At 34.3% G+C, this 24,459-nt stretch overlaps 2 protein-coding genes across 2 annotated transcripts; both read left to right on the forward strand.

Annotated features, from left to right (window-relative positions):
• The first annotated feature begins 10,697 nt into the window (after positions 1–10,697).
• LOC144561965 (putative long-chain-alcohol O-fatty-acyltransferase 5) lies at positions 10,698–12,114 on the forward strand. Its single transcript, XM_078311074.1, has one exon. It carries the CDS (start codon positions 10,747–10,749, stop codon positions 11,797–11,799), a length of 1,053 nt encoding a protein of 350 aa, XP_078167200.1. The 5' UTR covers positions 10,698–10,746; the 3' UTR covers positions 11,800–12,114.
• Positions 12,115–16,380: 4,266 nt separating this feature from the next.
• LOC144561790 (ankyrin repeat/KH domain protein (DUF1442)) lies at positions 16,381–17,252 on the forward strand. Its single transcript, XM_078310883.1, has one exon. It carries the CDS (start codon positions 16,436–16,438, stop codon positions 17,021–17,023), a length of 588 nt encoding a protein of 195 aa, XP_078167009.1. The 5' UTR covers positions 16,381–16,435; the 3' UTR covers positions 17,024–17,252.
• The last annotated feature ends 7,207 nt before the right edge of the window (positions 17,253–24,459 follow it).

A 24,459-nucleotide genomic window follows, 5' to 3' on the forward strand; every position in this document is an offset into this window, starting at 1 on the left:
AAGCCCGGTTCAAAAAAAAAAAAAATTCCAGAGTTAGCAAGTGCCTATCCCTGTAGAGAGTCAGCTTCGCCCTTGAGTGCAGCTGGATATGATACCCCTATTCTCCTACTGGAGAATATGGGTTCGAACCCTGCTTGAAGGCTTGAAGCATGATAATGTGTGTGTCCAGTAGGAGAGGTTACCACACACATTAAATACGTGTGTGTCCAGTATTAGATACGTATTGTGTCCGATCAAATTAAATACGTATCATTATTAAAAATGCAAAATATTGTCCTGTATTTTTTTTCATAATGTTAATCAACCTTTAGATGTACAGATTTGGCCCCAGACTGCTTCCTTAATTTCGCTTTGCAATCTGGATTCTTCATATGAAAAAAAAGAAATAGTTTTTAATTTGGTGCTCACAATAAACCTAAAGGTCAATTATTCTTAGTACAAGCAACTAGATATAATTTTAATTTGTTTACAAAATACGTATCAAGGATTCCAAATAATACTGATCTTCCATTTTTTCACTAAAGGTTATTCACATCTTTTTTTTATTTCAGTTAATTTAGAAATTCATCTCTCCTCATAAAATATTGGCTACCAATTATATTTTGATTGCAAAATACTTATCAACGTAAATTCTGCGTTGGTAAGTTGGCAAATGAAAATTTAAGGTGTCCTTTTTCATCAAAGTTAGCTGTGTCAGCAGCAGTGCTCCTACAGTCTGAATTCCAGATCGTCTTAAGTTGTGTCAGCAGTGCTACATATTCAATACTTCTATTTAGGGGTGGAAATAGTATGGATAATATATAATCCGTATTCGATTCGTATTCAAAAAATTAGAAGTGGATATTCGATATTTGAATATTTATGTAGATATAGATACTAATATGATTTTACATTTTAATTATCTGTATTCAAACAGTAGATATATATCATATATTTTAATATATATTATGAAAAGAATATGTTATTCACCATTACTTAAATATTATAAATTTTAGTATATTTTAATAAAAAATTTATTATTTTATTAATTATCCGATTCGATCTGTATTCATATCTGGATCCGTCTCAAAGAAAAAAATATATAGATACAGTTTTATAACTATTTGCTCCCTGTTCGCACAAAAGCGTGCACACAAAGTTTCAGGTACAGCTAGCTGTACCCTTTTAAACCGTGATTGAGCTTTCGTATTAGGTTGCAAGTGCACAACCTTGGTCCAATAGTACAATCAGGTATCGATCCTCAGGGACGGTACAAATCTAGTCTAGATCACTACTTATCCCAGCTAGGTACTAGAAGTGTTAAGTTTGGTTTGAGTTTGTTTCGAATTTGTAAATTCAATAACAGAAGATAACAGAAGAATAAATGTTGGTTCAAATTGATTTAAAATGAAGTTTCCAGGGTTTCAAATTTCATCCTCAACCTTGCCTCTCTGGACCCTCACGCGACTCGCATGCGACCCGCGTGGTCCTCGAGTGAATGCAGCATTGAACCTGTTTCTGAGTTATTCACTTGTGCAAGGATCTACTGACCGTACCTAAGATTCCTGAGCCTCAACTCTCGTTTATTAGCATGAGAAACCTAGTAAGGAATTGCAATTTCACCTTCTTAGATCTACAACCTCAAACTTTCGTTTACAAGTGTTCAATCTAAGTCAATTGATTGGTTTGCTAAGGTATCCACTATCTCTCAATAGATGAAAATCTCACCTCTCGGTTCAATTGATCTATTTTTTCATATCTTTGATCTACCTCAAGTACTTGATCAAATTGCAAGAAAGATCAAGGTCTCAATATTAGAAGAAATGCAAGAAACATCCTCAAACCATTGTTCATTGGTTGATGATTAAACTACTCAGTAGACATCGCCTTTTACCTTTGGTGGTCGAGGGTTATGTCCGACATATCAAACCAAATAGAGTGAGGTTACTTACCGATAATTTCCAAAACAGTTTTGGGCTCGGGGCAAAGTCTTCGTTAAATACACGTGATGTTTTAACGAAACCATGAATCACAAAGAGATGTGATTAGCAAGTTTGCTTACCTAAGATAACTGATAGCCAAGATATGCATACACTGCCTTGGTTATTGGTGAAAATATGGATCTTGGTCCTACTACAAACGAGAATAGAACAAATTTGCAGTGGGAGTTTTATTATTGGAATAAAACATTACATGAACAAAGCTAAAATCTTTACATTAAACGTTGTAGAAATATGGCTAAAAGAAACGTCTTTCTCTTTACGCTCCCTACTTGAAAAGGTAGACATACATGAGAAAAGAGAATATATCCTAAATACACCGGTCCCTGCTGAAATAGTAGAGAACAGCTCAGTCAGTACTCACACGCTTCGTATGACAAGCGATGATGAGAAACTGGAGAAGCTTAACTGTCCGTGGAGCCACGAGTTGGCCACGGAAGTTATCCTGAACTCATTTCCTCCCAACTATTCGGAGTTCATTGTGAACTCCCATAAGCAAGAGTTGGATAAGAGCTTGCAGGAGCCCCAAGGGATGCTGAGGATCACTGATAAAGACATCGAGAATAGCTCTCATGTCCTCATGATCCAAGAAGGTGGGAGGAAGATCAAGAAAGCAAAAGGGAAAAACGGCTATTAAGTACAAAGGCAAAGGGAAGTTGGTTCCGGGAACGAACTCTCCCAAGATAAAGGTTTCTGCTAACTCTAACTGCTATTTTAGCAATAGCAAAGGTCACTGGAAGAGAAACTGCCCGAAGTATCTTGGAGATATGAAGTTTGAGAATGTCTCAAAAGTCTCAGTCTCAAGTATTTATGTTATTGAAATTAATGTTGCGACCTCTCTTAATGATTGGGTACTGGATACCGGATCATGTGCTCATATTTGCACGAATATGCACGCACTAAGAGGAAGTTACGCAATAAGTACAACTCCGAGTTGGAAATGGAGCACAAGTTGCAGCCGTTACAGTCGGTAGGATAGAATTGTACTTGCCTAGCGGGTTTATTCTGGAACTAGAAAATGTCTATTTTGTTCCTACCATTTCTAAAAATATCATATCAATCTCGTGTTTAACATCAAAACGTTTCATGAAAGTATTGACTTACATGAGACATAAGTCTGAATCCTTTGACGAGTTCAAGGAATTTAAGACTAAAGTAGAAAATCAACAGAACAAAAGTATTAAGGCATTACGGTAGGACCGTGGAGGCGAATACTTGAGTTATGGTTTTCAAAACGTACTTAAAGGAATGTGAGATAGTCTCACAACTCACACCTCTAGGGACACCGCAATGTTACGGTGTTGCCAAGAAAATGAAACAAACCATGCTGGACATGATTCGTTCCATGATGAGTAATGCCACCCTTCCAAAATCATTTTGGGGACACGCACTAGATACTGTCGCACTAACGATAAATATGGTTCCATCCAAGTCAGTTGAAAAGACTCCATACGAGTTATGGTTTGGAAAATTCCAAATATGTCTTATCTTAAAATGGGGTTGCGAAGTATTTGTCAAACGCCAGACGTCTGACAAACTTGATCCCAAGGCTGACAAGTGCTTTTTCGTAGAATATCCTTAGGAAACGAAAGGATATTACTTCTATTACCAGTCCGAGAACAAATTAGTTGTTGCTTGTCATGGTATACTTTTGGAGAATGAGTTTTTTACAAAAGGAAGTAGTAGGAGTAATGTAATACTTGAAGAAATTCAAGATACATCACACAATATAATATCTGAAATAGATCAGATAATCCCACCACTTGATACTTCGGCTGATGAGCATCTGGAAGAACCAAATCCACAAGTAGCTGTGGAAGAGGTTCTAGTCCTGAGCTCAAGTGCTTCAACGCAAGTTGAAGAAGAACTAAATCTGCACATTTTTGTGGATGAAGTTCAACAGCCCGAAGAACAAGTGTTATGTAGGTCAACAAGGATAGTCCATGCACCCGGGAGGTACATAGGACTGCACGAGGTCTCAGTTTTTGACACTGAAGGTCCTCTGACCTATGCGGAAGCAATGGATAGGCCTGACTCTGATAAATGGCTGGATGCCATGAGATCCAAAATACAGTCCATGTATGACAACACGGTCTAGAACCTAGTTGTACCACTTGATGGGATGAAACCCGTAGCTAACAAGTGGGTTTTCAAAAGGAAAACAGACATGGATGACAATATGACTATTTACAAAGCACGGCTAGTAGCGAAAAGGTTTGAAACAAATTCTGGGAATTGATGAAACTTTTCCACCCGTGGCTATGTTTAAGTCAATTCGGATACTCCTAGCAATTGCTGCATTTCATGATGATGAAATATGGCAAATGGATATCAAAACTGCCTTCTTAAATGGAAATTTAAGAAGAGGATGTGTACATGACACAGCCTACGGGTTTTGAAGATCCAAAGAATGCTGGGAAGGTATGCAAGCTTCTTGAATCCATTTATGGATTGAAGCATGCATCACGGAGTTGGAATCTTCGATTTGGCGAAGAAGTCAAAAAGCTTGACTTCGTCAGATGCGAAGAAGAATCTTATGTATACAGAAAAACTAGTGGGAGTGCCATCGCCTTTCTTAATCTTATATGTAGATGACATACTCTTAATAGGAAACGATATTCCTCTATTGCAATTAGCCAAGTCTTCATTAAAGAAAAGTTCTCGATGAAGGACTTGGGCGAGGATGTCTATATACTAGGCATAAAGATCTACCGAGGTAGATCAAAGAGACTTATAGGATTAAGTCAAAGCACGTACATTGACAAAGTGCTGAATCAGTTCAGCATGCAGGATTCTAAGAGAGGATTCCTGCCAATGAATCATGGTACACAGCTTAGCAAGACTCAGTGTCTTTCGACAACTGATGAGTAAAGCACTATGAGTAGAGTACCATACACTTCGGCTATTGGCTCTATCATAAACGCCATGTTGTGCACTCGCCCTGATGTCTCGTACACTTTGAGTGTGACGAGTAGATATCAGGCTAATCCAGGCATAAAGCACTGGAATGCTATAAAGAATATCCTTAAGTTCTTGAGGAGAACTAAGGATATGTTTCTCGCCTACAACGTTATCACCTAATACGAGAGATCGTAAACATAATAAGATGTTTATAATTAATATAAATGTGATGTAAAGATATGTAGAGTTGACACAGTCAGCAACACAGCTGATCTACTCACAAAATCTCTTCCTCAAGCCAAGCACGAGATGCTTAATACTTCTATGAGTCTGGAACACATAGAAGATTGGCTGTGTGATTTTCTCTGGATCTACGAGATCTTAGATAATATAAAATTTTGTATATAAGTAGGGCCTACGATGATTGGCTCCTAGCTTAAGTGGGAGATTGTTAGTTTGTAATAATCTAGAAGTCAATAATACGATAAATTATCATAAAACTTTGTTCATGAATTGAATGTTTATTTATATATCATTTTGTTGCCTTGAGTATTATTGAATTTATGGATCATTTCGAGTTCATGACTGAAATTGTGAAACTCCATAATATAGATGATATATACTCTTAAAAAGTCACTGACCAAGGTAATTAGCAGGAACACTAATTACCGTGATAAGGTTAGTATGTGGATTAAAAGATGGTTAAGTTTTACAAACCACCTGACACGAGATGTCATTTTAATCACATAGATACATGTTCTAGGAACATGGTATTTGACAGACCCCGAATGAAACATTAAATAGAATTGTGTTCGTGTCATTTATGTTTTCATTCAGTGTCAGGTTCTACAGTATGAGGTATTTATCGTTCCCACTGAGAAATATGTATGTGTGATTGTTATCTAACGCTGTCCGTAAAAAACAGTCATAACGGTAGCTTTTCCATATGTATAGCTTAGCTGAGGAAGTGATAGTTTACCAATAATACTATTTGTCCCTCGTATTTTATACGAGCTATAGCATCACTGGGCCCCTTGATAGAGTAAGATTATCTGCTAGTGGTATAATTACAAGAGTAATTATATTTGATAATCTGCTCAAGATCAAGAAAAGATTCAGTTAGCAAGGATGACACACATCTACCTTGAAACTAATCTGATAGCTATGAGACAGAAGAACAGACACAAGTAAATAGTTTACTGGATCGTGATATTATACAGTACAGCATCATCTGTGTAATTGGATGGTCATGATGTATACTGCCAGATACCGCTCATGATTATAGAAGTTAAAACAGTTTTAACTCTATTTACCAACATAACACAGATCCTATTGGGTCACACCATATAGGAGTTAATCGGAGAATCTTATTGTGATTGATTATAAATTGGTGATGATCAATAGTAAGATGGTTATAATTAATTATACGTGTTATAATTAAATTATAAATGTTATGTAAAAATAACAAGCAAAAACATTGGTTAATTTATAAACGTGTGTGACACATTGTATAAAAGTTGACCGGTTAATTTATAAATGTGCAGGACACGTTGTATAAATTACCGAAACAACAATCGCAAGAAATATAATTGTTCAGAATAATTATACGAATATTATTTTTATTCGGGCCGAGGGCATTCGGGTCTTTTCAGATTCGTCCTTATCCGCATGACACGTCATCAATCCTATCCACATGACACCTCACCCCCCTAGGTGGCATGCCTTGTCATAGGGGTATTTTGGTCTTTTCACATCATTTTAGAGGCTATAAATAGAGGGGTGCATGGAGAGAATAAAATACTAATTCATTCGTATCGTTTCGTGGCGAAACGAATCGGTATTTTCTCTCTTTCTCGGTTTCTCTCCCAAATAGTGTTTCGGTTGAGAAAAGAAAGTTATACGTAGTTGACGTATAATCTTGCGGATTGTTGTGAAGTATATTTACGGGATTGATGAATAGTGTTTTCCTGAATTTCGCGGTATGTCAGTTTTGCTTATTTGTGAAACTGAGTAGCTGAAAATTCGTGTTTACGGGTTTTCGTCTTTTCCCCGTGAATAATGTTTTTGCATAATATTGCGGTTTAAAGTATTTCTGGCAAAAAAAATAAACCGCTCTCCGGTTAGTCCTGGTGGATAACCGATAGAGGCATCAGACGTCTGATGCTCCGAGGAGAATCATTCCCGTGATGTAGCTCTACTCGCTCGGTCTGCATTCCAACTGTGATTTGGAAACAAGGTATAAATATGTTATATTAATCTATTTAATTGGTAAGTAGATTAAAGTTTTAGAAATCAATCATGGAGTAGATCTGTAAAAAGGATTAAATTGGATTTTGATGCCAAAGGAATACTGAAGGTGCACCGCCTTGGAAAGTTTCCTGACATACCCCGTTTAATCCTCAGCTTAAGTTGGCCGTTGAAATTTTTGTTCTACGGTCATTCCGCAGCTTAAGCCTAAACAGGTTTTGGTTACCCCAAAACCCAACAGTACCCTTGAGGGGTAGGACGGTCTGTTCTGTTTTTTTAAATTAAAAAAAAAACAAGGATTTGACGGGTGCGTCCGGTCGGGTTTGATTTGATCGGACCAGGCCCGGTTTGATTTGAACCGGCGGGGGGGGGGGGGTTGCTTGAAAAAATTTGAAATTCACATTTTAACGGGTAAACGGGTAAGGGTACAAGGGTATACGGGTAAGGGTACATGGGTATACAGGCACGGGCAAGGGTATACGGGTTCACGGGCACGATCTCACGGGCACGGGTAAACTGGTAAGGCATTCAGGGTATGGCCGGGTATTTTCCCTAAATACCGGGTCCGGTCCGTCCTATACCCGTACCCGCCTATACCATTGGCTCGGGCACGGGTACCTTAGGGCAGCGGGCACGGGCGGACCGGGTATGGGCTGCCCCACTGGGGTGTTGTCAATACACTAGCTCTAAACTATTGTTTTAGTACATAAATAAAGAGAAGAAGATCAAAACTCCAAGATATCATTTAAAAATTATTAAAAATCTAGGTCAAGTCCTTAATTAGCATTATCTTTAGACTTGTGATATCCAACTGACAAATCAAATTAAAGTTATAAAAGGGTTCTGACATCTCACTCATAAATATATCAAATGTCTTAGTTTTTGGCATATAATCAAGAAAACTAAAACTTCACAAAATTATTTTAATAAAAATATTAAGATCTCTAAAAAAAAGACAGGACCGCCCCAGTCCCAGGCAGTCAAGTCCCGGTCTGGTATGGAGACTTGGCCGCCTGTGGGCCTGACAATTTGAAAAAAAAACTCAATTGGAGAGCAGATCTGTAAAAACTTTTTTTTAAAATTTTAATAAAAATGGCCGCAGCTCCCACCATTAATTAAACATATTTTTTTGTCTCTTTCGGAATTCATAAGTGTCTCATTTTACATGAGCATTTTGTCTCGACCATACAACTAATCTAACAAGTATCGGTTATATTTCTATTAATTTTTTGTTTATTAGCTGATTAGCTCAGATCTACTGTCTGAACCTGTGTAACATTAATTATTAGCTCAAAGGGTCATACAGACTAGGGGTGTTCAAACGGTTTGGTTTAATCGGTTTTGGACCGAACCGAATTAGTTCGGTTTAATGGATCAGTTCAATTGGTTTTTAAAAACCGAATAATAACTATAATTCGGTTCAGTTTTAAAAATTCCAAAACCAGATATACTGAACTGATTGAACTTAATTTTTTACACTTACAGACTTACCTAGTTACCTGTTGTGTAACTTGTGTTCCAAATCCAAAATCCAGATCCCTCTCTTATCTCCCTCCGGGAACGCTATCCTCTGCGAAGTTGTGCGGAACTTTTAATCTAATCTGTTTGTTTTGATCAGACGGACCATATCAGATCTCAAAATTTAGACCCATCTGATCTGATCCGTCCGATCAAAACGAACGGACCAGATTAAAAACTCCGCACAGGTCTGCAGAGAATAGGATACTTTCCCCTCCCTCCGACCCTCCCAATTCGCCATAACCCTAGACCTAGCTGACTCTAATGCACACGATAACCTAACTTTGTCCTTTCTCGTCTTCATACTAGGGGTGAAAACGGGTCGGATATTATCCGACCGAATTCGGATTCATATTCGAATTTTTCGGATTCGGATAGTCGGATACGGATAATTTGTGGATACGAATACGGATACGGATATGATTTATCCGGATACGGATACGAATTCGGTTTTAATTTCGGAAGCGAATACGAATATGGATTCGGATAATTATCCAAATCCGGATACGTTGATTTTTTAGATATCCGAATTTTTTATTTTTCGGATATATTTTTTGGATAATCGGATAATTTTTCAAATAATTTTTCGGATATTTGGATTTTTGAATTTTTCGGATATTCGGATACAAGTGGGGTCTGCTTGTAATAGAAATAGAGAGAGGAGAATTAAGAGGTGGGATCTATGTGGCCATCTGTGAGTGAGAAGTCCTGCCATGAGACCATCGTCATTCAAACAACATCTTGAATTTTTATTTCTCTCATTAAGTTAAATCTTAGGTTTAAAAATCCATAATAAATTTTAAAAAATACTAATAATCATTTTTTTAATTATTTTCTCATTTAATTAATTGAGTTTTATGTAATTTATTGTTTATGATGGGTCATTTTATTTTTATTAAATAACACATTAGTTAATTAATTTTGTTCTGATTTCAAATGTGGATACTTGTTGTTTTATAATTAAAAATTTTAATTCAATCCACTGATGTTATACAATCTTGTTGTAATATATATATATCCGAATTAGAAATTCGATTTATATCCATATTTGTATTTGTATTCGACTAATATTCGATTCGTATTCGATTAATATCCGATCCGTATTCATATCCGATTAATATCCGATTCGTATCCGTATCCGGAAAATAAAAACGGATACGAATATGGTTTTATCACTATCCGATCCGTATTCGATCCGTTTTCACCCCTAACTTCATACCGATGGCCTCTACTCCTCCTTTCTCCGTCGCCTTTCTTCTCTGAAACTCTAAATCGCGTCCCCTCGTAGCCTCACTTCCAGTTCTAGGTTTCCTTGCTTCATGTGTCTCTCTAGAAAGGATGTAGGATTTTCTTGGAGAGTCGATCCTATATTATGATGCAAACGGACATGGGTCTCACGAGAATCATTTTGTTCTTCTCAGCTGGAAATCAAGTTGGATATCTTCTTGGGTTTTTTATTTCATCACAGTTCGTTCTTTTTCTCATATTATTTGATTTTGGGGTTTTGTGTTTATTGAAAGGAAAAACAAAATTTCTTTTTTATAGGTAAGATTGAACTCGTTCTTTTCTTGATTTGAGTTTTTTTTTTTTTTTTGCTGATTCGGGCTTTTAGGCAAGAATCCAATCAACTCTGGATCATAATTTATTTTTGCTGTCAAGCAACACTGATAGGATTTAGGTAGCGTACTGTGTATTTGTTTCATTTTTTTTTTCTAAGTTATTCTTATTCTCATAGTATCTACTTTGTATTTGAAATTCATTTTATTTGATTTAAGATTTAATTTAAGTAAGAATGCTGAATGCCTACGGATTTGCAGTTAAAGAAACTCTTTCTTTCTTTCTTTTTTAATCTGTGATGAATTTTTAAGTTATCGGAATTATTTGTCAAATTTCCGATTAAAACGAACAAACCGGAAGAAAAGATCGGTTCGGTTCGGTTCGGTTGATAGACTAAAACGGTTCGATTCGATTCTCTTTTTGAAACCGAAATAAAACTTTGATTTGCTTAGTTCGATGAGCACCCCCTAATACAGACACAGTCCCTCTTAATTAAGCGCATACCAAATTTTGAAGCCTCTATGATCCAAGAACAAGAAGCAAAATGGATGAAGCCATGGAAGCTCTCCGATCCGATCTGAAAACCCTCCCAAAGTTAATAACAACTGTAGTAATCTTAGTCTCCTACGCCCGTTTCACATCCTCCCTTCTCCGGCCCGGCCTTCCACGCTTTCTTTCTCTACTTCCAGTAGTCTCTCTTCTCCCTTTTCTCCCTTTCACCTTCTCCACAATCCATTTGCGTGGCCTCTCCGGGTTCCTCCTTGTATGGCTTTGTATAACCAAACTCCTCTTACTCTCCTTCGGTTGTGGCCCACTTGACCCGTCGCTTCCTCTCATCCGCTTCATTTCTCTGTCTACCCTCCCCGTGAAACTACAAGATCACAACCCACATTCAAAATCGTTTACAGCTTTTTCTCCCAAACTTCTAATTTCTACCGCCATTCGAGCTGCGATCCTAGCTGCACTCGTCTCCATGTACCGTTTCCAGGAAATAAATTACTATGTCCTCCTCTTGGTGTATTGTGTTTATATTTACTTATCCTTAGAATTAGTTCTCTCCACCTTTGCCATTATTACTAGCCAAGCACTTGGCATGGAATTAGAGCCTCAATTTAACAAACCCTACTTTACAACCTCTCTCAGAGACTTCTGGGGTCGACGGTGGAACTTAATGGTCTCTGCCATTCTCAGACCGTCAATCTATGAGCCCGTCAAAATCTATTTTGGACCTAAAGCTGGAGTATTTGCCGTGTTTTTAACCTCCGGTTTAATGCACGAGCTTATGTTTTATTACAGCACGCTAAGAAAGCCGACAGGAGAAGTGACCGCATTCTTCATGCTGCATGGTATTTGTGTTCTTGTGGAATGGTGGTGGGCCAAGTATCAGAAGTGGTGGTGTCCACCGAGAGCAGTGGCAACACTGCTAACGCTGGGTTTTGTGGTGGTGACTGCTTTTTGGTTATTCTTTCCACCATTGGTTAGAGGAGGAAGCGATGAAAAGATGCTAGCGGAGGTGGCAGCAATGGTGGCTTTAATTAAAGATACGGGACAGTGGGTAATTGGCACCGGCAATTGGGATACAAAACATATTACCTAGTTCAATGGCAACAGAACTTTTGAAGTTTTTGGTGATGATCTGATAGGATATTAAATCTTAATCAAATTATGATATGATTTTTATTGTTAATTTATAACAGAGTCAAGTAGGTGCTACATTAATTATTCTCATACAGCTTGCAATCGAGATTTAGAGGTAAATTACGATTTAAAGTACAGTTAAATCGTCGATATCAACTTGCAAATAAAAAAACAGGACGACTGGTTAGTTTTGATAGCAAAGTTAAGCAAGTGATCTGTCTTAATGTTATCTAATGTTTGTGACTTTGGAATCTTTTTGTTATAATATTCTAACAATCAAGTAGCTCTTGTTTTATCTCGGTATCCTTCGCTCAATTATTTTTATCTATATTTCCATGTGATGGCATCATGGCATGTGATTTGGCTTACAAGATGTTCTTAACCAGTATACTAAATATTAATAAAGCACTTGTTAATGAAGAAGCTTCTGACTTCTACGGCTTGTCACTAATTGAGAGATGTATAAGCTTTGTTATAGAGATTGTATCCAGCGGATCTTACTGGTAAAATGATTCGGTACCAAACTGGTACGGTGTCAGTCAGTGGTTAGTTGGTTTCTGTTTTTAATTTTCTATTTCTTAGAACAGTGTACCGCCCTTGATTGTTCAAGCCTTCAAGGAGGGTGCTGATGCCAATTTTTTTTTAAAAAAAAATTGAGATTGTATCAGAGCAGTGTTGCTCTGTCTCAGTAAAATATCAGAAGCAAGCATTCATTGAAAATTTTCCAGACCATTGTACCAACACTGAGGCGATTATGAAGTTGAGGGTTCCGGTTAGCTTGGGCAGAGCGGGCAGTCAGATCAGGACGGTCAGTAGCTGCCAACTGGGTCAGATTGAACAGATTCTCCAACAACTCAACCAAATTGTGGGACACGGTCAGGTTCTGAATTCCGGTCAGTCACAAATAGATAATCCAATTGGTATGGTTTCTAATTTTGTTGCAATAAGATTTTGACAATTAAATTTGGATAATTGATTCTGAAGCCACCGATTACATGAAAGAGCATCTTCAAAATTAATTACATAACATAATGAAGAATGAAATCGTACAACATCTGATTGTTACCATTGAACATTTTTCAGAAAATATTTTCAAACTTTTATATGTCAAATAAAATCATACGAGAAATTAAGCAGTAATGTTATTTTTTCACCTTAAAGTGTTGACTTTTACGGACTAAATAACAGAGAAGAAGATGGAACAAGGCATATTACAAAATGTTTATATTTTTTTAGATTTTTCAAATAAATATTAATGTGAACAAGCTAGTTCTGATACTGGAGAATTGGTCATCATCGATCTGATGAAGTTTCAAAATAAATTATTTCCTTTTATATAGTTTAAATTTAATCATTGTGATGTATATTGTCCTCTAAAATACAAGTAAGTTACCTTTTCAATTATCTACAATTAAGTAGTAAAACTAGGAGACTCGATCTTGTGAGATCACAATTATAATAAAAACATCTAAAATGCAATGACCTAATTAATATTTCTACAAGTAGATATATTAGTTTTGGCAATCTAATCATTTGAAATGAGTACATAATTAATTCGCAAAAACATCTAAGATGCATATAATAATATAAATATTTACTTCAGGTTATGTTTCTCGTTTACCTTTTCTTATATTTTGTTTTCCAAACGGATGAGCGTAGAATATTCTCTGTTTACTACAAAAAAAAAAACACATACCTAGTCCTTCGCTAGTCATGGATCTCGATCCTTGTCAATGAAAACTTGCATTCTAAGAAAATAATTAGGGAAGCCGTGAGGCCCGTGACTTGCTGATAAGATAAGATAAGATAAGCATGCATGATCTGTTTCTTGTTTTATGACAGTGATTTTATTTTTATATATTGCTAATGCTTATCATGACAATTGCAAAATTAGTTCCCAGACAAAGATAGGCCCAATACCTAGACAGAACTGAAGGCCCAATAACCCAGATGGAGACTTGAGACAGGCCCAACCGCCAACGGTGTAGAAAACAAAATTTGATCTGTTCTCGTCTTCTCGATAGCTACATGTACATCCAAATCCAATATAAAGAAAACAAATAAATGCTATTGGCTGCTAGAGTTGACAAAATACAAACAAATGCATTAAACGTGCCAACTGTATTTCAAGCTAGGCGACTCTGTTCAATGTCCTTCAATTTGCAATATAAGTACGGCACCCTTTTTGCATTGATAGGTACAGTCTCTCGATCTCAAATAAGTTAATTCCTTCCTTCGTTTTTCATTTTGCTACCATTTAGTAAAACTCCTCGATCAGACCTGATCACTTCCTTTAATTTTCTATCAGCCTTATCTCCAGTTGTATATATGCATCTCAGTTTCCGAATGAGACAACTGCAAATGGAGCTGACAAAGATTGATATCTAATTAATACGTACTTTGCATGAGCTTCACGCTGTACATCTAATTTTAATAGTAGTAAAAGATCACATTTATTTAATTTCAATCGTTCAATTTATATATTTAAAATATACTATTAAATATATCAACAACTAGAAAGTAAGCAGATGAATGGATTTAAAACTTGTTGAATAAGCTTGTGTAGAGGAATTATTACACTCCAACACAAATTAAAGCCTATATATGTGACGTACGCAATATATGTTTAGACCATTATTACAATATATATTTGTTTAACTTATCACTTTGTGCCACATGTTTTGGGTTTAGTGACATGCTTAGCGCTCTAATTTGTCAATGCTTTTGAAGCTAGAAAGATTCGTCAAGCTAAATCTAAATTAAGTATCTTAAGATATGTAGTGATGCAACACATGCATCATGATTTGTCCCCCAACTAAATTATACTGGCAAGATCTAGTTAATTTCAAATATTGCACTTGTTAGGTGAGAAAATACTATTCTATATTACATTACAAATTCTCTGCTGACAGAACGAGAAGAGAACGCACTTTTTCCTCCACTGATTTCTCACGTGTGTACAAAAAAATACAGGGACGGATCCAGCATGTAACAGGGGGCAGCCGGCCGGCCTCTCCTTTCTGAATTTTGAGTGTTAGTAGTGATCTATTATTATTGATCGACTTTGCTCTCTTTGAAATTTTTTTTGCTCCCCTCTGGATGTTTAATATGTTATTCGGGTTAAATTTAGTGTTAAAATCAAAATAAATTTCTTGAATTCTAATTGGTAATTAGAATTACAAGTTAAAGCATCATAAATTATAAATCATATTGTCATAACATTGGAAAATATAAGTCAAAACATTGTTTACTTATAGAGTACCCAATTAATTAATGAGTTTAAATCCGATTAACTATTTAAATCCGATTCGATATTTTTTTGCTCCCCCTAACAAAAATTTTGAATCCGTCCCAAAAAAAATATATAGACAAATTATGACAAGGGATTTAGGTCATTATAGGGAGAATGAGAGGGCCTTGGTAATAAAGGTCGTATGTATGGATCACTTATTTTTAAAAATTGAATGATGTATTTGAAACTTAATTATTATTATTTTAGTTTTGATACATATATTTGAACTACTTTTTATAAAAAAAAATGCTAAATATGTACTTGGAGTTTAGTTATAATTAGAATTTCACTTCACTTTTATGTTTCAACTTTTAATTTATTTTGTTTGTTTGTATTTAACATTTCAATTCTTAATATATATTTTTTTAGTTCGCCTGAAAGGAGTCTCGTGTTTATATATAATTGCGGCTTCGTTCGTCTAACTAGACTAGCTAACATGTCGTTCTGTGCAGTATATATTGAAAAAGTACCTGTACTGTACTAGAAAATGTGTGTCTCCATGTCATATCCTAATCAACTGTTTAATAAACCTCACAAAAACTATATGCAAGTTGCATGTTTTTCATAATTCAATTCAATGACCTAGTACGTATGAGAATTGAGAAGAGATCTTTTGTAGCTATTCATTTCATAAGTCAAACAAATTGTGCGACCATATTACATATTTCTTAATTGCATTCTATTTAATTTTTCATGAATGATTAAGAACTTAAAGAAATTTTCCAACGAGTTTTAATCACAGAAAAAGGACCTTAAAAAAAAATCATACACTATTTAAATTAATATCGAAATGTTTTAGGAAATTTCTGCTCATACACTATTTAAATTTGTTGGGATCTAAAATTTCTTTTTTGATATTAAACAATTTGGCAATGAATTTTGTTGTTTTTATGATATCTTTTTTTCTTCAAAAAAGATTAAATTTTAAAGCATATAAAACAATAGAATGAATGCTTGGCTTTAATTTTTCATTTTTTTTTTCTTTTTTTTGTGTGCCTTTGTGTGAACAAACATACATTTGTTAGCTAGTGAGTGCCACAAAGGATCCATTGGATTTGAATACTAGGAAAACGCCAAAACAGTCTCTGGATGGACGTGTTAGCTTAATCTTTGAAATAGATAAAACATTAAAAACATTAAAAAAAAGCTTTATTCTTTAAAGCGTATCGAAAGTCAACTGCTTGCCAGTTGGAGTACATAAATTAACTTCCTCCTCCTCATTATTTTGTACAGAAAGAGAAGGAGACTAGGAGAGGGAATAGAAAGAGAGAGAGAGAGAGAGAGAGAGAGAGAGAGAGAAAACATGAAACTGGTATGGTGTCCAGAGACAGCTTCCAAGGCCTACATAGAAGGCGTGAAAACCCTAGCCGGTGAAAATCAACACCACGAAGAGTCGACCGACGTTGCGGAGTTCATCTCAGCCATGGCTGGTGGTTGGAAAGCTCAGCTTATAATTGATGCACAATCAAATAGCAACCCTACAAACACAAGTCTCGCTTTGATGACGGCAGCACGGCACACGCAAGGAAAATACTTCTGTTTATCAGCAGGAGAAGCCGAGCCGAAGAACTTCATGAGACAACTAAAAGGTGTAGATTATTTGGTGGTGGATGGGAAGAGGAGAGATGTGGCGTCAATTGTAAAGGAGGCGAGACCGGGACCGAGAGGGATGGTGGTTGTGAGATATAATGTAACGAAAAGCAACGTTGTGTCCGGAGCGGTGATCAGTGGGGGCATGCGGGTGGTGCGGTCGGTGTTTTTGCCAATCGGTGATGGTGTGGAGGTGGTGCATGTCGGGGTTGGCAAAGGGCCGAGTTTGGGGAAGACCGGCCGGAGCCGGTGGATCAGACATGTAGATGATACCGGGGAGGAACATTTGTTCCGGCGTTGAATTTCATTTTTTTGGTTTTGCTTCTACTTATTTAATTTAACATTTTGTTTTCCTTTTTCCTTCCTTTGCCTTTTGTCTTTTTGGTTCTATCTTTTGTTCCTTTGTTGTAAGATAACAAGATATATATGCAAAGTGTTGTGATGTAAAATTAAATCCCATGGCACCGTTTGGGATTTTGCTAAAATATGTACATATGAAAAACAAAAATATATCACAAGATATTTTAATTACTTGGAATAAGTGTTTATTTTTATGTCTCCATTTTTGAATTTTCCCTGAGATTAGAACTTTTTAATTTTTTTTAATTGCGTTTGCCATTTATATATCCCTGCAAAGTAATTAATTAGTTATTGTTAACTAATAAATCAGACGCTCAATATATGCGTGGTATAAAATTTTTAACAGGACAGTTTTGACTTCATGCTGCACACAAACTAGATGTAAATATGTAATGTTAATTTGATTTTATAGTCCGAGTCCTGCCTGAAGCCAAAACTGCTCTGTTAAAATTTTACCAGATTTGTGAGTTTAAGCCAATTTCCCCTTTTTATGTTATGTTTTAAAATTATGTGACGTACTGCTCGGTTTATGTCTTGTATTGGCAAAGTAGTGCTCGGTTTATTTGGGAAGAAAGCACCCAAATATGAAAAGGGCAATCCATATATATATATATGTTGCGTGTTTAAGGAAACAATCTTATTAATATCTCAATTTTAGGATTATCTTTCAAGGCAAGAGAAAAGAATTAGGTTCTTGTCTTCCACAACAAAAAGGAATCAAGTTCTATGATATTTCGTAAAATTCGAAATGAATGCATTTTTTTTTTTTTTTTGCAATTGCCGGATCGAGTTCATAATAAATTGTCATAGCATTATCAATATTTACAAAAATTCTGATAAAAATTCTGTGAAAACATTGAATAATAATTATGCAGTTAATTTTATTAAGATGCTAGCTAGATATATTTGTGCTTTTAAAATAACTCAAAAAGCAATATGTAAGGAAACCTTTGATATTGATATTCGATCACAAGTAGCTAGGCTTCTCTTTCACACCAAGAAATTGATTTTTCTAATGTAATTAAAATGAGCTACGTATTCAATTTTTAGAGGGCTAATAATTATCACCATTTAATTAGTTTTGTCACTGTTTGCCACTTGGCAAAAATGTAGTGCCTTTTATTTAAAAATTGGCAAAAAAATAATTAATAAATCAAAATAACGTAAGAAGATTGAAAGTTGCATGTGCCTTTGAAAGAAAAATTAATAATGACACCTAATTAATGATGGATATTTAAAATTTTATGATCGCCCCCAAATTGCCAGTTATACTCATTTTTTTATTCAAAATAGTACCTCAATTATGTCAATTTTTTACCTTAATAAAGTATTAAATATTCGGACTTTATTAATTTGTATTTGTTATAACATATAGTTTGCGCTTTATTTGCTTGGGGAGATTTTGTCGGGTCCTATGTGGACTATGACTCTGATAGGCTGCGCAACGGTTAGAAATTACCCACTAGGGAGTTCTATTCAGACCACCACACGGATGGTTACAGGATGTCTACTGTAGAAATCTTCCAAAAAGAAAGAAAAAGAGAAGCAAATTCCAGAGAAAATCTGAGAATTTTCGTACAGGAGACGGGAGGAGATATGGGCATCTAGCAGCATCTAATTCTCCATAAGAAAAATATATTTTCCAAAAGAGCAGAGGGAGCAAGAAGCGATCAATTCAGATCAGGTCAGATTATTCAATGGAAATTTGCACCAATTTTAAATTTAATCTTCTATATTTTAAATAGTTTCAAATTTCTTATTACTCGGGTCAAAACTGAAACCTCTTATTTTAAAATAGGACTGAATTTCTTATGACTCAACTAAAACTTCATCTCTGTCATTCAATGTAAATTTGTACGAATCTAAAAGTGAGCCCCTTATAATTTAAATAGATTCAAATTTCTTATGGCTCTCAACTGAAACTTCATTATATCCCCTGCAATACTGCAACAGATATGTACTCGCAAGCATAGTTGCAAGATTCGTAAATTTTTCGCGAATTAAACCCGAATAATTCATTTTTTTTGTAATGTCAAACCAAACGCAGAATTATTCGGTTGACCCAACTTTGACTGAATTAAACTTGAATAATTCGGGAATTTTATGAATTTTTTCTAAATTTTTTGAATTATTCGCAAATATTTTCCGAATTTTTTTCATAACATTTTTTTTTTGTTCTCTTGTAGAACTAAGATATCTGATCCAGATAATTATGAATCATTCCCGAATTATATTCGAATTATTTCTGAATCACGAATTTTTGACATCACCGAACAGAACCCGAATAATTTATTTGTCACTATGGTACATACTACCAAATTTACATTTTATTGAATTTCAACAGAAAGTGTTAATGGAAGTTTCGTTGTAACCAACAGAACATCTTCCACTAGATTGTGATTGTGAATATACTTTGATTGCACTAACCCACCAGGCCGTTCCCTGGGGCCTGGGGTCACAGCTATCCAGATTTGTCATTTGTCCCCCCTTAAAGTAGGACCTTTCTGCTTCATTTGACTTTTGCTCACAATTGCCATGTAGTGGTTTGCAAACGGGTACCTCGGCCAGGCCGGGCAAAATCCGTGGCGGATATTGACGGATACAATGGGCACAGGCATTATGGGTTTAATTTTGAAAACTCTTGCCCTGCTTGTTTCATACCCATGCCCATCTCGGGTTCGGGGGCTGGACGGTCCGGGTAGGGGGGCGGTTCGGTTCGGTTTTTTTCAGTTTTTTTTTTCAATTTTTTTATGTGTTTATAATTCGACTTTTAAAATCTGAATAGTTCAATATCAAATAGTGTGTGTGTGTGTATATATATATATATATATATAATTATCAAGTAACATCTTTATAATTCTTAAATAAATAAAATTTGTAACTTATATATAAAAATTATTTGTGCGAAAATTTGTATATTTATTCGGCTAAGTACAAATCTATTTATTTATTTCTTTACACGAGTCATTTTATTTTATTTTCAAATTCTCATTCTAATTATATAGTTTCATAATTTGTTTATATCTCGAAATTTTTAGTTTATATTTTAAATTGATAATATATTTTCTAAACGTTCATTTTAAATTGATAATATATTTTCTAAACGTTCATTTTTTTTTGTTTTTTTGTTTTTTTTCTTTGTAAACCAATAAATTATAAATCAAAATTCATTTAAACTAAAATTCATTTGACATGGTTGATTAATTTTAAGTAATCAAAATTCATTTATTTTAAGTGATCACTTTCCAGTTTAATTAATTATCCTTGCTCGTATCTTTTTATTTTTCATGAACATAAATACTTCACAATTTTCAATATTAATTTTCAAATAATAATATTTTTCTTTCTAGTTCATTTACATTTAAATTTAAAAATAGTTATATCCATTTTAATTGCTTATGTAATTATATCTTTCCTATAAAAATAAATAATACATATATACAAAACGAAATAAGAAAATCAAAAGATAAAATTTTCATTTGTTGTGAATTAAAGTCATAAATATCCAATTTTTAAAAGTAAAAACTAATTGAGATAAATGAAGGAAAAATAACATTGAATTAAAGAAAATTACAACTAACAACTGATAGTTCGCGTTTGAAAGTAAAAATAATACAATGTTGAGATTATCCTAATCGGAATCAGAGTTCCACTGCTTCTTTCATTTTCTCTTTTGCCTGCTTTGCTTAGACTTGTCTAAGACGCAGAGTGAGCATATAAAATGCTTGAACCTTATATCCTCCCTTGGTTTGAAACTATTTTTTCTAATTGAAGTTCATAATTAGTTATATATGGAATTCATCTTGAACATTCAATGTTATTAAAATTATCTAGCTGGCTGTTCAAAAGTACATTATATATAATGTGTATATATATGAACCCAACCCGTTTATTTATCTAAAGTCAAAACTAATTTGGATACAGTAAGTAATTGGATAAATAGTTGACGGCCACAGGTAATTAAACCCAATTAGTTTAGTGCTCAATGTTCAATCCAGGTTTTTTTAGTTATGTCGCATAAATATTAATTGTTCAATGTTCAATCCAGATTATCTCATCTCGTTTGAAAGTAACCAACGCATGCAACAATTAATGTACACAAGTTAATTACAACCAATGTGAAGTCATTTTTTTTATTGATCAAAAACATTAATCATCAGATCCAATATTTGCACTGTGAGAAGAGAGAGAGAGAGAGAGAGAGCGCGCAAAATTTCGGTGTTTCTTCTTTAATCTTTAATTAAAATATAAAACTAAATAAAGTAGCGTGAATTTTAAAGAAAATTTTAGTCCTGTACTCTAAAGTAACTCAAACTTTGAGTTGATATCGTGTCCGTTTGTTAGATTCACTCGCACCAATTTCAACCCTCATTCTCATAGGACGGCATTACTTGTGAACCATATATAACCGTTGTTTTTATTAAATTTCTGCAGCATTGAAAAATAGTGGTTTTCAAACCAACTTAATAAATAGAAAAAAAAATTCCAAAAGCTGTAAAATTTGGTCTCCAAACACATTTTAATATAGATTGAACATCTAACGGTTTGGATTTGTTGTTTGAACATCAAATACTAAAATTTGACCCCGTAAGCACTTAGGTCGAAGTGCTACCGGTAGCAATTTAGCCATACTATATATATATATATATATATATATATATATATAGAGAGAGAGAGAGAGAGTAACTAATGTGCATTCGAATGTATATGGGCCGAAATACATACGGTCCAAATTCGACTTTTCAAAATTCAAACGGTCGATCCGAACCATTCATCTTGTTGTCCATATTAATATGTGCTTGGAGACCAAATTTTATATTTTTCTGAATTTTTTTACTATTTATTAAGTATTTTACAAAATTGTTGATTCAATGGTGGCTTAACAAAACAGTAAAATCAGTAGCCACCGTTGGATCAACAATTTTGTAAAATACTTAATAAATAGTAAAAAAATTCAAAAAAAATGTAAAATTTGGTCTCCAAGCACATATTAATATGGAGAACAAGATGAACGGTTCGGATCGACCGTTTGGATTTTGAAAAGTCAAATTTGGACCGTATGTATTTCGACCCATATACATTCCAATGTACATTAGTCACTCTCTCTCTCTCTCTATATATATATATATATAGAGAGAGAGAGAGAGAGAGAGAGTGTGTGTGTGTGTGTGACTAATATGCATTCGGTAGCACTTCGGCCGAAGTGCTACCAATTCAAATTTCAAATTTTAAAACCCAAAAAGTCGATCTAAACCGTTAGATGTGATCTCTATATTGAAATGTGCTTGGAGATCAAATTTTACATTTTTCTGAATTTTTTACTATTTATTAAGCCACTTTGAAAATCTCTAATCCAACGTTGGCTTCTGATTTTACTGTTTTGTTAAGCTACCGTTGGATCAACAATTTTCAAAGTGGCTTAATAAATAGTAAAAAATTCAGAAAAATGAAAAATTTGGTCTCCAAGCATATTTCAATATATATATCACATCTAACGGTTCAGATCGACTTTTTGGATTTTGAAATTTGAAATTTGAATCGGTAACACTTCGACCGAAGTTCTACTAAATACATATTAGTCACACTATATATATATATCATAAACTTTGATATAATAAAATTACTTTCATTTGATACCTCATGTTCAATTTTATATTTCTTGTCTGACTTTTAATAATGACAAAACAACAGAGGGCATGCTAAGTGGTGGCTCCATGCCTCCGTATATACACACACGTACTTCCACAACCACCTACACTTTTCAGGAAATTGACCACCACGTACTAGCTTTTTTAATTCAAACCACAGTAGGTGCTACTTGATATTTCATGAATTTTTATTGTCTATTTTTACTTTTAAAAGTTATGACAACAATATAATTATTTAACAAAAAAATTGATAACAATTTGTTTAGTCTATGGCGGAGTTGGCTGCTACGCGTAGCATAGAATGCCTCTGTGTAACGACTTAATATTTGAGTTTTCAAAATCTTAATGGTCGATACGAACCGTTCAACATGATCTCCATATGAATATGTACTTGCAAACCAAATTTTACATTTTTAAAAAAAAATTTAGATAGGTAGAAAATTACTTGATCTGAATTTGAAAACTCAAATATTGATCAGCCGTTGTACGGAGGCCCTCTATACTACGCGTAGCATATTAATATTTTTCATTTGGATCCTGATAACAATCCCCATAGCTTTATCCCCGCAAAAAATCCCGCACAAACTGCCCAAAAAATAACGGGGGGACCGCTTAGTCATTAATAAGCGTTTCGTAAACTGTTATTATTTAACTTGAAGCATCAAAGTATTTATCTTGAATTTGCAAAGTATTAGTCCCTATGCAATGATCTCTATTTATGAAAGAATAAATCAATCCATCAATTATCCCCGCACAAAATTTCTTTTTTTTTTGAATCGTCCCCACACAACTGTGGATCATTAAATAAACAATTCCCTCGTAAATACTTGTCATTTATCCCTGCAAAAAATTTCTTTTTTTTTTTTTTTTTGGATTGTCCCCGCACAACTGGAGACCAGTAAATAAATAATCCCATCACCCAATGATAAATATTTCTCAAATATAACTGTAACTTTAGTAAAACATCAATAATAAATACTTCTCAAGCGTAATGATAAATACTTTATGTTACATGGATAAATACTTTATGTTACACGGATAAATATTTCTCAGACATAATTGCAATTTTCTTATGTATAAATATTTTCTTATAATTTTGGACGAAAATTTAAACTAAGAATTTTTATTCTCTATTATGTATGTATGCATGCACATTATAATTTTCTTATGTATGTATGCACATATATATTGATCCTTGTATTTTTTTTCATTGGAGATGCAATTTTGTTGGAGACCTTTAACCAAGAGACATCATGTCATGGATCACATGCACACTCCTTTTTTGATATGTTGGATCTAATACAACTAAGTATGTATGAAATTTCAGTCCAAACTAGATCATAACCAAGCGTTTTGGCAACATGAGCCCAACATGGGCCAAAGCTTGATCACATGGTTACTAAATGGTAAGGACATAACTTCTATACAAACATTGTATTGGATCTTGAGGAGTATATGTTATGTTTTATCACATGGGATTGCATGTGTACAAAAGACAATATGTATATATGTTGCATGAATTGAAATCCGTTATGGTTTTATATGAATTCATATATAATAATCGACCCAACAAAAGTTTAATGTATATTTTTCATATAAATAATTTCAACCATATAACGTTATTTTTTTTAATAATTGATTGTTATCAATTTTTATTAACTTTAAATTGCAATTTTTAATAAAATACATGTATGTCAAAGACAACGATAAATACTTCTCAGAAGCAATG

This window comes from Carex rostrata, chromosome 11 (genome assembly GCF_964058835.1).
Source record: "Carex rostrata chromosome 11, lpCarRost1.2, whole genome shotgun sequence".
Classification (NCBI taxonomy): Eukaryota; Viridiplantae; Streptophyta; class Magnoliopsida; order Poales; family Cyperaceae; genus Carex; species Carex rostrata.

Bases quoted from the DNA above. Each gene is read 5' to 3' on its own strand.
- LOC144561965 (XM_078311074.1), top strand. From the start codon at position 10,747: ATGGATGAAGCCATGGAAGCTCTCCGATCCGATCTGAAAACCCTCCCA.
- LOC144561790 (XM_078310883.1), top strand. From the start codon at position 16,436: ATGAAACTGGTATGGTGTCCAGAGACAGCTTCCAAGGCCTACATAGAA.